The 17,047-nt window shown below is 29.2% G+C and overlaps 1 protein-coding gene across 14 annotated transcripts in view; it reads left to right on the top strand.

Moving 5' to 3' along the window:
* The window catches only part of LOC145277655 (dixin-like), a 326,945-nt gene that overhangs the window by 279,396 nt on the left and 30,502 nt on the right, over positions 1 to 17,047 (top strand). For 3 of the 14 annotated variants that reach the window (XM_080129273.1, XM_080129274.1, XM_080129276.1), the window contains one exon: positions 13,302 to 14,261. The exons of the other annotated variants lie outside the window; for them this stretch is intronic. In XM_080129273.1, the coding sequence (XP_079985399.1) occupies positions 13,302 to 13,366 (65 nt within the window). In that variant the 3' untranslated portion in view covers positions 13,367 to 14,261. Of the gene's footprint in view, positions 1 to 13,301; positions 14,262 to 17,047 lie in introns of those variants that run through there. 14 annotated transcript variants of the gene reach the window in all.

The raw sequence follows: 17,047 nt of genomic DNA, 5'->3' as shown, positions 1-17,047 counted from the left end.
AAAAAATTAAAAAAATAACAAAAAATCTGCATGATGTACATACTTGGAACTAAATTATCATATTCCAAAAGTCACCTAAATTGATCAAGCAATTTTGTTTTTATAAAGAAAATAATTTATAAGTAATTAATGCAAATTTGTAGGCATTACAAAATAAATCTAGTAAGTATGAATTATTGTTCAGTCATCTCCTTTTGTTTCTTGAAATTTTTTTTTAAATGGTTGATGAAACAGTCACTCCTCAGATACTCATGAAATTTTATTTTCTTAAAAATTAAATTACTTGATCAAATATGTGACTTTTAAAATATAATATTTTCATTTTGTTATGGGTATGTACATTATACATATTTTTCTTTTATTTTTGTCTTTTAATATAGGAGGAATTATCGATAAGAATTAAATGATATAAACTTTGAATGTGTGCTTATATTCGCTTCTTTTTTTTTTTTTTTTTTGCTGTCTATTTTTAACTGATTATAAAACATAACTTTTTGTGATACAATTTAGATCATGGATGTTCTCTGACAGTTAAAGTTTTTTACCTTTACTTTTCAAAAGGAACGACAAAAAACATTGACAGAAGTTAATTTTTTTAAATCCTTCTATGCTTTTAAAATAGAGACTATTAAGTAATGGTTGAAAAATAAAATTTGCATTTGTATCTTTGCTATGTAAACATATTCTTATTACCTGTAATATATTACGCCATATACATAAGTCAAACAAATATATTCTCATGTCTAAGTTATAACAATCTGTTATATAAAAAAAACATAATATACAATATAATTGTATGAATTAAAATAATAAAAATATCATTCAAATATGTCCGTCTTTTCACTTTCTTTCTGTATATATAGACTTTTGCAAAAATATTTGTACAATATTGCAAAACTTTATTACAATATTGTCAAATTATTTGTATGATATTGCAGAATTATTCATACGATATTGCAAAATTATTGACACAAGAAAAAAAAAAAAAAGATATTGTGCTGTAAATATAAATAATTATTTTAATTTTATTTTAAAAATGTATTTGTATATGATGTTTTAGAGTTTGTTCATCAAAATATGTACCAAACTTTCAAAATGTGTAATATTATTATATAATTTTTATTTTTTATCAGTGAGATTTTCATAAGGTACTTATACACTTGAAATTGAAATTTACACTGACTAGATTTGGTAATAAAAAGTATAAATAAAAATAATTCTTTTTTTCTTTTTTTTTTTTTAGATTATTTATTCATTAAACATTTATTGATTTAATATAACTGCTTGAAAAATTGCAGTAGTTTTTTTTGTTCAAAGTTATCTCCCCTTTGGTTGGGAACTTTTGATGACAATTATGGCTGTGACATCAAGCACCAGAAAAAATATGATTATTGTATTTTAGTGGAACAGACTATGTTGATTATATCTCTTCCTTTTAAACCATATTAGATGCCAAATCTGCAGATGCAAAACAGATAGTTTCCAACCGAGTAGTGATCAATTTCATCTCCTTCAAGGATGTGAGCCAACAGCCCGATGACTGCAGTCCAAAAAAGCTCTCTCAGCTTTGTCCAGTCCCTTATAGCATCTCAGGAAGAGATCAGAATGTAGTTGTGGAGCGGAGAGCTAGAAAATTACTCTCTTTCTACTGATATGGAAATACCCACTTCTAAAAACTTACTTTCTGGGGGGGGGGGGGCGCACTAAACCACGTGGAATGAGTCAATCAAAAGCTGTTATTGTTGATTTACTCTTCACATAACTCTTTTCACAGACACGTGGTCGTTATCAAAACCGTCATTTTCGTTTTTCAGTCAATTAATCTACAACAACAAGTAAAGGAGATTACTCCAAGAACTTATCAAAGAACAGAACTCGTTATATCTTAAGACAAGGGGAGACAACTTAACAGTTATTACTAGATGGGTTGACAAAATTGACCCAACGATCTGCAATATGGAGAAGAGGATCATATAATGCAGCACTACCTTGTCTGCTTTCCACTTACCAACCAATGCAGCTTGAAAATTCTTGCAGAGGATTGCGTAAAAGAGTGGAAAACTGTCGTATGAACACATTTAGGTGCGTTCATAGCGTTGTTTGTGTCAACAAAAAGGAAGTAAAATTAATATCAGTTGATGTCCAGACATCAACCTAACTAGAAATAATAAAAATACAGAAAAACCTTTATGATGTACGTGCCGTACCCATCATGGAATGAAAGTGTCCTATTCCAAAAATCACATACATTAATCAATTATTTTTTTTATTTTTTCTTTATATAGAAAATAATATTTTTACGATTATTAGTGATTTTAATAGTAAATTGTATCCATTACAAGAATGAATTTGATCTCAGTAGTTTTGATCGAGTTGTCTTTAAAACAAAATGGGGATTGAAAACATAAGCACTCACTCACTCATAAAATTTGATTTTAAAGTTAAAAAAAAAACTTACTTGATTTATTTATGTGATTTTGGGATATGACATTTTTGTTCAGTGACAGTTACATACAGCATAAAGATTTTTCTGTATTTTGTCTGTTTAATTAGGTTGAATTCTGAACAAGTATCTTAATTTCTAATTTTAAAATTAGATATTATATTATTATATTTAAAATTGATATTTTATCAAGATTAGCAACACGTTAGTAGAGAATGTAATTTAATTCTCTAAGCATTTGTAATGTTGCTAAGAATAGCCATGTATTCCTTTGGCAGTAATACGCATGTCAGAAAATAAAAGACAATTAAAGTTGTGAGGGATAAAGACATTTCATTAATAGTTTGACATACTACATAAAGATTGTAAATGAGACATGCATATGTATACACGTCTCATTTACAATCTTTATGTAGTATGTCAAACATTCAATTAAATATATCGTTCCCAATACAAAAATAGAAAAAAGCACAAATTTATTGTCAAGCACAAGGAAAAAATTTACATTTTTCCACAGCATCTTTTCTGGACTCATCGCAACTGTAGAAAAATTTTGGTTTTAATTCCCGATCATGTGTTGGTATGAAAGTTGCCATTAATGTTTGAAATGAGATTTAGGGATCTGGTTCTCCTCCAGAATTCCCCTATATTACAAAACAAAAATAAAAAAATAAAGAAAAATCTGTATGATGTAGGTACCCGTGAAAAAATGAAAACATCATATTCCAAAAATTATGTAATTTGACCAAGTAGTTTCATTTTTGTAAAGAACATCATTTTTAAGGAATTAATAGGAATTTTTAGGCATAAATCTAGTATAAATTATCTTCCTTGTTTTATACTTTATATATATATATATATATATATATATTATTATTATTATTTAAAAAAAAAATTTTTTTCTCCCCAAAAAAATGGCGGGCATAATCATTACTCATAAAAATTTTCTTATTTAAAAATAAAACTACTTCTTACCAAGGGGCATAACTCTAGCCTACAAAAGAATTCATCCTTAAAGGGATATAACACTTGTCTGTAGCTAAATCTGGGCGCAACATCTTAGAGAATTTACTAATTTTGATGTCAACTTCCAATGAAACAAATCCTTTTTGTTTTTATTAATTTTACATATAAATCAACCCATTCGATATGAAATGGCTTGATTCTGGGACATGCTTAGTTGAATTTCTGATAAAGATGAAATTTCTTTCTTGAATATCATTCTCTATAAAAAAAAATTAAAAAAAAACATTCTGCTTATAGATGTGGATTAAAGCCAAACTCACCTTGACTATATATCATCTGCTGAAAAATGTCTAAAATGGTATTGATGATTTGAATTATTCAGACTACTGTTTTCACACAACATTTCGACCAATGTAACTTCAGGTGTATCTTGTTGGACTTGGGAATCTCTTTGTTGGATTTGTGAATTTGTTAATCTATCTACTTTTGAATGGAACCCTTTATATAATGCATGAGAATAGTATGCTCTTGTTCTGTTAGCCATGACCGGATAGAAATCTTAAGTAATTTTCAAGTGCATTTTTTGTATCGCCTGCATTGAGGATTGAACCTTCAACCTCTAGAATAATGTCTCTTACAACTAAATTTTACTTGGTATTTTATTTGTTATGCCAGAGACTATAACTCAAGATGATAACAGTAGTCCAAATAATACAAATTATCAATCCTTATATAAAAAAAATCAGAAACATGATATTGATGGTTCAAGGTTTGGCATTTTGATCCTTTGTTCATGTCTGGTTTTCATTAGATGCTAAATAAATCTTTTTTTTTTTTTAAATAAGGTTGACTCAATTTGACAAATTATAACAAGTTTTTTTTTTTTATTGATAAATATTTTATTATTGATTTTTGTTAATTCCCTGATGCTGATAAGACAATCATTCACAACAAAAATTGAAAAATTGAGCTTGAATTTAGTTTATTATGCAGAGAAATATAAATACTAGAATAAAGACGATGCATTAAGAAACCTTAAAGTGATGACATTAATAAAAGTTTCTGTCTTATTTTCAGGTTTGTAAAAGGCAACAAAAGAACAAACTAGTTTGCTATTTTTAAATTTTTTTATTTAGTTTAATATATTGTCAGTATGTAAGACGTATGTATTGGTACTGCATGATCAGTTTAAGTCTTGGTGTCTAAGAAGTCGTTAAGGTATTTAATGGTTTCTATTTCTTCTCCACTTCTGAAAAAAAGAAAACATGAAGAAAGGAAAGCATGAAGAAACTGTTAGACAAAAGCAAAAACTTATTCCAATTTTTGTTGTGTTTGTGCATTTTAAACGGAAAAAAATAGCCATTACTTACTCTGCTCATTTCGACTTCAGAGTTTATTTTTTTCTTCAGTCTGTTTGACATTAAAAGGGTTGAAACTAAGTGACAAGTTCTCCAGGTAACAGGCAATACTATAGGATGTCCCCCCCCCCGTCACCTCTAAGAAAAGAAATGGAATTGTTAATAAAATTCACAGATTGGTACTTATTCAGTTTACAATCCAATCTCCAACAACTTTGTATCAGCATCCTCCAGTAGGTTATATAAACAGCTGTAATATGCCAAAGACTGCTAGATGATTATGTGAAAACACGACTTCTTATGTTAAAAATGTTTTTCTATTTAGAAAGCCATTCTTAACATAGGGAAGCAGAGGAATTTTGCATTAACATTGAATATTGAAAGTCATTTTCGGTTTGAAAATTTTTCTTTTATTTAATAAATTTCACGCTTTCATTAAAACTTGTTGCCTTCTGACAGCTGATTGGCTAATCGCTTCAGCATCTTCAGGTTGCTTATGTAATATGTCAGAAGATATTGGCACAAAGTTTCCAGAAATTAGGTTGTAAATTGGATAAGTACTCACAAGCCTTTCTGCACTCAAACCATATTTAGTACAAATAAATGCCAGTCTATTGCTGGCTTTTCCACCAAGATTCAGTCATGAATATTCAACAGATTTTGTGTTAACACGATTAATGATAGGTACATCAGGATACAATGTGAAAAAATATTAATAACTCTGACATACTGCACTGTCCTGATTTGGGCTATAATAGATCACTTCATTTCATAAATAGTATGGACATCGTTTATAACCCCACAGATAAAAATGGTGTGTGTGTGTGGGGGGGGGGGGATCCCTTTACACTTTTAATGAGACAATCACCAAAGTGTTTACCCTTATTGTTGAATAGCAATGGGAACCACTACCCTCGAACTTAACAACATCAACAAAATGAGGAAAAGAAAATGACAAAGTCTTCTATTATTAAGGTGTATGCCACGAAATGTACCAGAAAAAAAAAATCATTAAAAAATTAATTCTTCATTTTATAAAAAAGTATACCCAGTGCTTAGACCCAAAATTGGCGGAGGAGTTTGGTAGACTATTCAAAGGTCAAATTGTTGAACTTCAATGCCTTAACAGCCAAATTTCAGGCTGAAAACCGATTAAAAAGGTTTTTCCAAATCTCAATACCGCTTATATCAAGTCTCGATTCTGTAGCCTGAAAATTGACAGAATACTTTGGCAGGGAAATGTACACACAGGCACACACAGACAGACAATTTCACTTTTATAGATTCTGTGAGTACAATTATTATGAGGGGGGGTAGAAACTATAGAAACTTCTATATATCTCCTCTAAAGCTATTAAAAACATGATTCATAATCTGATTGTGGTTTCAATCCCTGTGTTGAGCAGTGCATTTTATTCCCCCTTTTTTTCTGATTTTGTTGGTGTTGTTAAATCTGTGCATAAAGAGCTCTTAAAAGAGAAAAAAATTGTATGTCTGATCTAGTTAATGATTCTATCAAAGTCAAATTCGATGTTATCCGCATGGATGACAAGAAAATTGAATATGAATTAGTCACATTTAAAAAAACATTTTGTAAAGTTTAATTAAAACAAATTAGAAAATTGAGTAATGTTGTATACTTTTTTTTTTTTGCTTGTTTATATATTTGTATTTAGTTTTGTTTGTCATTCGTGGTATTTTGAGATAAACCCAAAAATCTTCAATCTTCATTTTATTTTGCTTACAGAAATAGATTTCAAACTATTTTTACAAAATTAAAATATAGTCCCGTTTTTTTTTTTTTTGAAACATCATGAATTTGTAATCATTTGAATTTAGAAACCAAATAACAATGTTTTTTGTTTTTGTTTTTTTTCCACACCATTATTTGATTTCTTTTCAAATATTTACAAATCTACGATGTTTCAATTTCAATTTCAAATAGCATAACCAACGTGCAGCATCACAGACAAACTTTTAATCTCAGGCTTTTAACATCAAGCAGATACTTTTACTGAAGAATAAAACGAATTTCTTTAACAAGTAGAAAGAAAAAGAGAAAAAATTAACATTCTATGATGAGGGCGTTTTTATGCTGAGAATTTAGAAACTTGAAATAAATATTTTATTTATTTTGTCGTTTGGTTGCTAAATTTAAAATAATTACTTTTATAAAATTTTTATAAAATGATTTTTTTCTTTTTAATCTATCTATTTTGATATATTGTCATTATTTTCTTAAGATATGCAATATAAAAACTCTAAACTTTTCTCTGATATAAGTTGAAAAAACGATTATTATGAAACCGTTTTAAAACAATGATGTGCAGAGTTCTAGTGATGTCCTGAGCTAACTCCTCGATCGTATGCCCCCAAGACTCAAGTACTACTGAGTGTATTTACCTTCTCGTCAGGAGGTTAGGCACAAAGCTGGGTGTAATTTTACATAACCAGCACACTAGAATAAGTGCACTCTGACCTACAAAAATGCCTGAACAGCCCTGTCAGCATTCTCTGGTAAAAGCACATCAGGTGATTAGCAGTAAACTAACCTTTTCTCAGGCAGAAGGTAAAATCTGGGAGGGTGCACTTCCTAAGATTGAACAGAAGCATACCTTAGCCTGAAAGCAATAAAGTCACTCTTGAACATACCTTAGTATTGAGAAATATTATGAGAAAGGAGATTGCTTAGATATGCTTTCATACTTTACCACCCACACACCCATACTGTTTAGAAAAGGAAGCATATTTGCAATCAATCAGCATTTAGTGGAAAAAAAGAAAAAAAAAGAAGACTCATGTTGTTAAGATGGTGAGATTCAACGAGACAGGTTAAAAGTCAAATGACACGTTTATGTGTGCATAATAGGATCACTGCAGATTTCCTAGTATGATACGAAAAATTAAATATAGTTATTAACCAACCAGAAAAGATACCTATACTTTCTGTGATACAATTTTATGCAATAATAAAAACAAAAAAAGAAACTTTTAATGAAATCTCATGAGACTTGCTATCTCATCTTAGCAATTGTTAAATTCCTTTTTTTTTTTCACTTGTTGTCTTTTGTTTAGAGAAATTTCTTTTTTTAATACTTGGAGTTTTTCTCTATTATTTTGTGTTAACCTTGAAGAAAAGAGTTGAATATTTAAAAAATAAATAAATTGCATTAACTTAGCTTCCTTAACTTCCGTTTTCAATTTAAATTTTAACTGCTTTTATCACACAGCCCTTATCTATTCCTTAATGTTTTGATTATATAATAAGGTTACATATAACTTTTATTCCTCTTCTTTCTATTAATATATATATATATATATATATATATATATATATATATATAAAATGAAAATAATTATAGACTTGTAACCAGTGTCAATAAAATAATTTGGCTCACTAAAAACTTTCTTTGATTTTATTTTTTCTTCATCAAGATCAAGTTCAGAATAAATCAACTCAAAATACAAATTTTTTTTCTTCTTTTATCAATTTAAATCCAACTTATTCAAGCAAACTTGATTTGCGTAACTATCTCTCTTGACTCATGGTCCTGGGTGTTAAAATAATGGCATTAAGAACCGTCTCTGTTGATACACGTCACCAACAGGGCACTGTGAATGAAGCAAAACTCATGTGTTCTCATTCATCACAGTACGAAATTTGATATTCGCATTACAACCGAATCAAACCAGCTTATGTTGATATGGTATATCGACATATGTATCATCACAATGATATGCATCTCTGAGTGATGTAACATCATCCACCGATCAACATCAACCAGCCATGGATCAGCATCTTCAGCAAACTATGCAGTTTACAATGAAATTTTGACAAATGGTTGTATTACCAAACAAAGCTTGTATACCTCTCAGCTTGTGATCATAGTGAAATGTTGTGGGAGCCAATGAGGAAGTTAATGTTTCCAAGTCAAATGAGGGAAGTTTGTGAGTTAGAGGATCAAAACATCCAATCAGTTGTGTGTGGAAAATCAAATATATATATATTTTTTTATATCAACTGGTTTAATTTGATTTTGGGGCTGGTTTTAGTATAAATAAAGTGCAAATGAGTTTCTTTGTAGTTCCGTATATCAGTCACTAGCATCGTCATCACTCACATTTCCGCTATTCCTTCATCTCGCCCCCAAACATGGCCAAAATTTAATTTGCATAAAACCAGACATCTTGGTGTCAATCATCTAACAAGAACTTTTATTCCCTTTTTCATTTTTTTACTGCTTTTTCTACTTCATACACACACTGTCACATAAACACATATGCAGTTAATTCGCATATAGACTTTATTGCACACATTTGTATGCAAAAATTTTACCATTCATTCATAAAAATGACTTTGTTTCTCCTTGTAGAGGGTGACCCTCAAAAATGCCACTCATGAAATTTATTAATAAAATTTACAATCCTTTTTACATTATAACCTTTATCCTTGAGTGGCCTCCAGGCCTTCATAAGTAGTGACTTCTTTGTAAAAAAAAAAAAAAAAAAATCAAATTTAGTACAAATAAACTTCAGTCTATGTCTGATTTCTTCAAGTTTCAAGTACTGTTTTGATAGATATTATATTTCAGGTAACTCCATAGATATAAAAATCTAGTGTGTTGAGGTAAGGTGAGTGTGAAGTCCATTCAGTATTACACTTACTAGTGAGATTTTCTCCAAATTTCTCATCATGTCATTATTGGACATGAATAAAACAAAAACTGTAGAACATTCATGATTAAAACTTGGTAAACATGTCAGACATAAACTGGTTTTGTTTTTTTTGTCTTTTTTTACCAAATATGGTTGGATTATAGAAAGGTTTGTGAATTTTATTGAAAATTCCATGGCTGATATTTTTTCGAAGATTTTTAGATTTTATTTTTATGTTAATATTAGTTTGGCTCATTAAATTTTTGTCTTCTTTTTATTAAAGAAAAGATCTGTTTATTCAAATGAAGTTTTCCTTTTTATGTCAAGATAATCTCGCACATTGATTCAGATATTAATCCGTTAATCTCAGATTTTTAGAAAAATCAGTCCATTCTCATTTGCAGCATTATTCCTAAAATAAAATCAACTTTGCAAAATTTAAAAAAGTTATGAATGCTTCGTCAAAGTTTGATCTTGTGTGTGTGTGTATTTTGTATGAAAGCATATCTAATTTTTTTTCTTCCTTTCTTAGAATAAACCTTTGTTATATCTCAGTTATTGTCTGCTTGTTCTTTTTTGTTGTTGCATGAATATATTTTGTCATGATTCCCTTTAATGTGTCCTTTTATTTTTAATCTCATCCTCTTTAATTGTTCAGTTGATTGCATCATTCTATTCTGTTATTGTCTGAATTCCAAATTACTCTTAAATATTAGATTACATTTGTTTTCATAAACATTTCCCATTAATTAATTTTTTACATAGAAAAGTTTTTTTTATTTAATGTATTATTATTATCATTATTATTATTCAGTGTTGCTTTGTTTATTTATTTTTCTGTTTAGCTTAGATTTTGGTGTAGTTCTCTTTAAACAGGATTACTAGAAACTGTTAATTATTCAGTAATAAATTTTCAATTTATTTTCTGGGAAAAAAAACAAATACAACAAGACTGATATTGTTTTTCTGATAAGTCTTTTTTATTGTGTATGTGTTCCAAAATTAACCATCTATGTTGATGTTAATTTATATTTCAAAATATGTGGGTAATTTTTTGGACATCATGTATAATAGTATTTAATTAAATAATTTTGTAAAAGTTTTAGAATTTTTATCTTAAAAGTTACTGAACATATCTACAATCTAAACCTCACATATACATAAGTGTATATGCATTTGATGATTTAGTATTTGGTTCGATAATGTTTAAAATCTCAAAAGTTTGCAGAACTTGTTAAATTTACTGATTGACTCATTCCATTGTGGCTTCTGATTGGCTATTTGCATTATGACCACTAATTGGCTATAAACCGGTTTTGAGAAAAGCTAAAAGGAATTTTTCTCTTTAATGAGTAAATGAATTTAGGAACTAAGCAAAAATACTATAGAAATTGTGAATCACAGACTAAAAAAAAAATAGTGTTATGAAATTAGAATATTTGATATTCCAATTTATATGTATGTGCAGTGGTGTATGTGCTGAAGCCATTTTTTTTTTACATGATCATCATATTGAATATGTTGTGTTATTGTAGATAACATGAGATAGGAAAAAGATAATAAAGAAGGTTTTTCAAAAACAAACATAAGAAGGACATAATAATGTGATAACAAAGTACAAATATAACACATATAGTTACTAACAAATAAGATTATGTTAAAAGCTTTTCAACACAATCAAAATAAACATGTATTGCCAGGGCAAACAATTGTAGAAAATGCAATGCGGCGATGTAAGTTAAATATGAGAATTATTCTGATAATGAATCCTGAGATCAGTAGAAAAGAGTGATAGTAAGATGGCTAGCCGTCTGAGAGTCCTATCTAAGGTGTAACAAGAAATGAGATTTGACAACATGGTGTCAGTTGTGTGGAAACCATGTAAAATCCATCCACTCAATTTTAATCATATACATGCATGTAAACCTGACTAGAGATAGATCAGTTTGGAAGTCAATTTCTAAAAGCCATCCAACACATGCTAGCATGTAAAACGGACTTTAAACTATGTATATGATTTTTTTTACCTCATAATTGAAGAGTTCATTCAGTATACTTTAAGAGGGGTGCATTGAATATGGTTCAAGGCAAATAACTCCGAATATACTGAGCCGACAGTGTAAAAGAAAAAACATTTCATAAAAATTTTAATTCTACAACTGATTTGAATTTTAGATCACAGTGTTTAAATTTAAGTTTGAATGTTTGTAGTTTTTTTTAGTTTATTTTCCCTTAAATTGTAAAATAAAAATGATTAAAAGATTTAGTATGTTTTTTTTGTTGTGTTTTGATAAGTAGTCTCTGTTTTTTTGTTTTTTTGTTTAATTTCATAAATACTTTTTGCATTCATACAAGCTGTTTGTCATAATATTTAGAAAGAATAATTTCTCATTTAGCTTGATTTATTTTGACTCATCAATATCTTTCTTCATATTAGTTCGATTATTCAAACTACTATCCCTATCTTGTTTATTATTTTCACAACATTTCGGCTGATGTAACCTCCTATCTTCTTCAGGTCTATCTTTGTGTGACTTGAAAATCTCTGTTAAAACCTGGAATTTCAGTCTGAACCCGTTATTTAATTCATGATGGAAGAAGATACTCATTCAATTTGAAATTCTGTATGAAACAAAATCAGATCAAATCCAGAACACTTTGCTTAAGTCAATCTACAAAGTCAGATCAAATCCAGCCACTCTACTTAAGAAATTGGCCATCCTAAAACTTGATGTTCTAATAAGAGCAAACTGTGTGAACTGGATTGGGCATATTGAAAGAAGCAACGGATATATTAGCACTTGCAGAGGCCTAAGACTAGGCAGCAAAAAAAAAAAAAAAAAAAAAAAAAAAACGAATGCCTTAAGAAGATGGAAAGAAACCATCAGGCAGAACCGTAAACAGTGGCAAATGAACACAATCAAGCCCCAAAATTGTGATCATTGGACTCTTAGTATAATGATAGCCAGATAGGGTTGAACTCCTCGTCAAAGAGAATATAGACAATAAACCTGGGTATCTAGTGAGTGAGTGTATGGGTTTCTGAGTTTGGAATACAGATTCTCAAGTTCAAAATGATACACCTGAAAAAGGTTGGAGATTAATGTGGTGTTTCTCACAAGAAAAAAACAAAGCAGAGGTGTTAATTCAACATTTTATTGTGACGCCCATTATTTACAAGTGTGTTAGAACACCAAGTCAGAAGAAGATGGGTTTCCTCTTCCATGCTAGAAAATTACCGACAGTATCTCATCTCTTTACAAAACCACAATTTGCCCATGTATGGACTATTGTTGCCACATCTGGGCTGATGCATCAACTTAAGCAGGAATCCAAAAATAGTTTCCAATTTAATATCAACTAAGCTCCAACCTCTGTCCCATCACCAAGTTGTTGCATCCCTGCGTTTGTTTTACAAGTACTTTAATGGAATGTGTCCTGAAAAACTCATTGACGTACATACACTCAACAAACCCATCTAGCAACAAAATCTCACCTCTTCACTGTAAAGATTCCTAGATGCCGGAAAGCCTTCTATTCTAATAGCTTCTTTTCTTGGACTGTTAGACTTTGGAAATCCCCGCCTGTTTCCTGCTTCCCTGACTGTAACATGTAGAATTTTAAATGTAATGTGAACAGACATGTTGCTCATCTTCTCACATAGACTGGTAAATATCTACCGAGGACTATGTATAGTCTGAACATATGTACATTACAGTTACATTGCCTGAAATGTTATGAAAATAACAACCAAGATGAGAATAATAGTTTAAATAATACAAATTCTAAATCCTCATCTCAAAAATTCCGAAACGTAATATCTGTCTTGTTCATTTTAAATAGACTTATTGTTTCTGTTTTTCTCCATTTTCTTCTAGACGAGAGGCAAGGCAATGTACCGGATACAAACATGATACCAGCAAACCAAGCTCCTATTTATTAAAGCAACTTATGAATCGCATTCGCCACATGAAAACGTTTCTATTTTTCTCCTCGTCCTGATTTGTCGTCATAGTTCATCGTTCTTCAGTTGAGCTTCAGTCTTCAGCTTTAATGTCTTTGATATAGTTTTGAGAATGATCAGATTGTGCTATTGCCTTCGTCGCCTTTTCTCCTCTGCCTTTACGCAATATGAAGAGAGGCAAAGAACAAGTAAGAACTCTGAAAAAATACGAATAAAAAAAAAAAGCAACTCATAACTGTAAATGGGAGACAGGTAGAGCTAAGGTGGAGTATTGATTAAGACAGATTTTTTTTAATATCTGAATGGGGATGGGTGGGGTTGTCTATATAAGTTTGCTTTTTTCTAACCTAAAATTACCAGAATTGCCAGAATGAATTAACCAGATTTATCAAAATATTATCTGCCTTACAATTACTCTGTATAATTCAATTATTCGAATGTCTGTAGTTGTTGTGTCCAGATTTTTTCAAATGATTTTTGTATCAATTTTATTGTCTTTTCTTTTAACGGAAAATTGACAGAAAGGAAATCTTGTTTTGTTTATCTACTTGAATCATTTTGTTTAAGATGAGGTTACGGTTCAACAAGTAAGAACTCTGAAAAACAAACAAACAAAAAAACAACTCATAACTGTAAATGACAGACAGAGCTAGGGTGGAGTATAGATTTTTTAATCTCTGAACAACTGGGTGGGATAGGGTGGAGGGCTATGCAAGTCTGCTTTTTCCAATCTAGAATTACCAGAATTATCAATTACTTTGTATAATTCAATTATTCAAATGTCTGTAGTTGTCTATATTTTTCAATTGATTTTTGTGTGTTTATCCATTTTTCCTTCAATATTAAAAAAAGTTATTATTGCAGAAAAAAAAAACTTTATTATGTACATACATGTAAGGTTTTTAAAAAAAAGAATTCTACACCAAAATTTATGCAAATTCATCCAGTATTTTTTTTATAAAATAAAATTTGATCGGTAAACTATTTCTAGTCTGTAATTATGATAACATTTTAATTATGTCCCTTGACTTAATGTAAGCAGAAAATGTTGGATGATACATTTTGCTGCTAAAATGTGTTTTCTTTTGTTTAAAAAAAAAAATACTTGATGAATGTATGTAACTTTTGATGTAATATTTTTTTTTTTTTTTTTTTTTTTAACCTAGCATGTGGGTACATAATACATTTTTTTTGTCATTTTCTTTTCTTTTTACAAACATTTTTTAATGTTGAAGTAAAGCTTGTTAAGCACTGATTTTGTATCAATTCTATTGTCTTTTCTTTAAAAATCATTTGAATGACCAAAGGAAAGATATCTGTTTTTATATATTATCTACGTCTTGATAAAAATGTAGTTAGGGTTTATATGTACATTGGAAATATATACTCTAATGAGTTTTTTTTTTCTTTTCATGAAACTCCTTCTAGCATGTACAATTACTGAAGTATACATTTATAGGATTTTTCTCAACATTTAGACTTTCACAAATTGGACTAGTTTTTTTATTTAAATTATTTCTATAGCTGTTTTTTTAGCATTGATTTTTTTTTTAATTATTAAAAATGTCACAGACCTTAATTTTTCTTTTTTGCTCAACTATGATATGGCTATTATCATTCTAAAAACAATTTTTGGTTCTTGTCCAGAATTCACCCTATATTAAAAAAACAAAAATAAAAAAATAATCTGTATGATGCATGTATTCATGATGGAATGAAAATGCCATATTCCGAAAATCACATATGTTGATTAAGTAGTTTTATTTTTAACTAAAATCAAATTTTATGAGAAAGCAAAAAGGGATTATCACGCATCGCCATTTTGAAGAAACAGAGGTAGATAACTCAATAATAATTCAAACCTGAAAAATCAGCCTTGTAATGTCTACAATTTCCATTAATTGCTTTAAATGGTTTAAGAATGATTTTCTTTATAAAAATAAAACTATTTGATCAACATACATGATTTTTAGAATATGATCTTTTCGTTCTGTCACTGATATATACATTATAAAGATTTTTCTCTACTTTTGTTTTTTAATATGGGAGAAATTCTGGATTACCATCCAATTTTTTACTAAAAGTTGGTCACAATTTTTGAAATTAAGCTTTTGTTAATACCACCAACAATAACAACTAATATCTCAACATTATTGTAAAAATCGCTTCTTTTTTTTTTTGTTTAATTATTTCATTATTAATTCATTGATTCACATTGATTGAATGAGTTAACCTTTTTAAAAAAACGTACAGGCTTTCTGACTATTACCTTTACTATATTATTATTAGCAAAAAATTTTTTTATTCTGTTCATATTACATTCAAATTTTAAACCTTTTCATCTGACATGTATTAATTTGTTTCTTATAATAAAAGCAAAGTTCAATTTTTCAATCATTTGCAAGATTCGTATTCACAGGGGCCACTATTCTACAAAAGAACTCAATTGGCTTTCACTCATTTTGTAGGCATTTTTTGTATATCATCAGATTTTAACCTTAATATTTGACTTTTTTAAAAATTAATTTTAATCCAAGCCATAATTTACTTTGCTTAACCCTAACTGACAGGTTGAAGATTTTAAAATCACTTTCGAATTATGAGTCTTGGGCATTTTATTTTAGTAATCTCTATATTAATAAAACTATCAAACATGGTCTCATGTCTCTGTGTTTCTCGCTCATATGTAACTTTGATAAATTTTGAAAAAAAAACTTTTTTTAGACAAACAATTATTAAAATAAGAGAAAAAGTAAAGCAATTTTTAAAAAAATCCTATTTATAAAAAAAAAATTGTAAGCAATCATATTTTGAATTACTTTTCTTTAAGCCCTCCACCCATCAATGTATCTCCACTCGGGCAACACCGAGATTTTTTTTTTAGTTTATACAAACATTCATGCTAAAAAAAAGTATTTCTTTTAAGAACAATTCTAGCTGTGGAAATTTTTATGCTATCAATCCGGAGAGTGTTTTGTTGCAAAGTGAAACTTTAAAAAAAAAAAATAATGGTCACTTAATTATAAGAGAATTGCAACCGATTCGAATTGACGTGGAGCGTGATCATCATCATCATCATCAACAACATGAGAAATGACAACATCAGCCTCAAAATAAAAAGCAAAAAAATCTCCCACTTTTATACATTTGTTGTGTTCAGCAAGAGTGCAGACCTTCTTTTCAACATTGTGCAAAACTATATTCTAGGATTTGATACAGGTAGGAAACTGGGCACAGTTCTGTGAATACAGAATGAATTTTCCCTTCCATTCGTTGTTAGTCCTCTCCTCTATCCATCCAACCATTTTTTTCTCTTCTCTATCCATCCAACCATTTTTTTTTCTCCTCATGCCAACCCATTCATCTTCTAATCCTTCATAATGTAAAATATAACAATGATATCAATTTTAAAGTAGTTACTTTGTCTATTCTTCTGAAAGTTTCGATGAAGGACATAACTTCCATGGTTATTATTTTTAAACGTCTTCCCTGGAAAAACCCAGAGTATTCATTGGGGGTAGGCATTTGGATTATTTTTCTTTTACAATCCCGATTATTTGTATTCTATTATTGAAACTAAATTTACTCGCTTGGGATGTTTTGTTCGTCAATAATTTCCCGTTTTCTATGCGTCTTGAGAACTTTTAGTTTTTTATGCAA

Source organism: Euprymna scolopes, chromosome 6, assembly GCF_053919585.1.
Source record: "Euprymna scolopes isolate OS-2025 chromosome 6, ASM5391958v1, whole genome shotgun sequence".
In the NCBI taxonomy this organism is placed as follows: Eukaryota; Metazoa; Mollusca; class Cephalopoda; order Sepiida; family Sepiolidae; genus Euprymna; species Euprymna scolopes.
The sequence above is the reverse complement of the archived record's forward strand: the minus strand, read 5'-3'. Positions and strand labels throughout refer to the sequence as shown.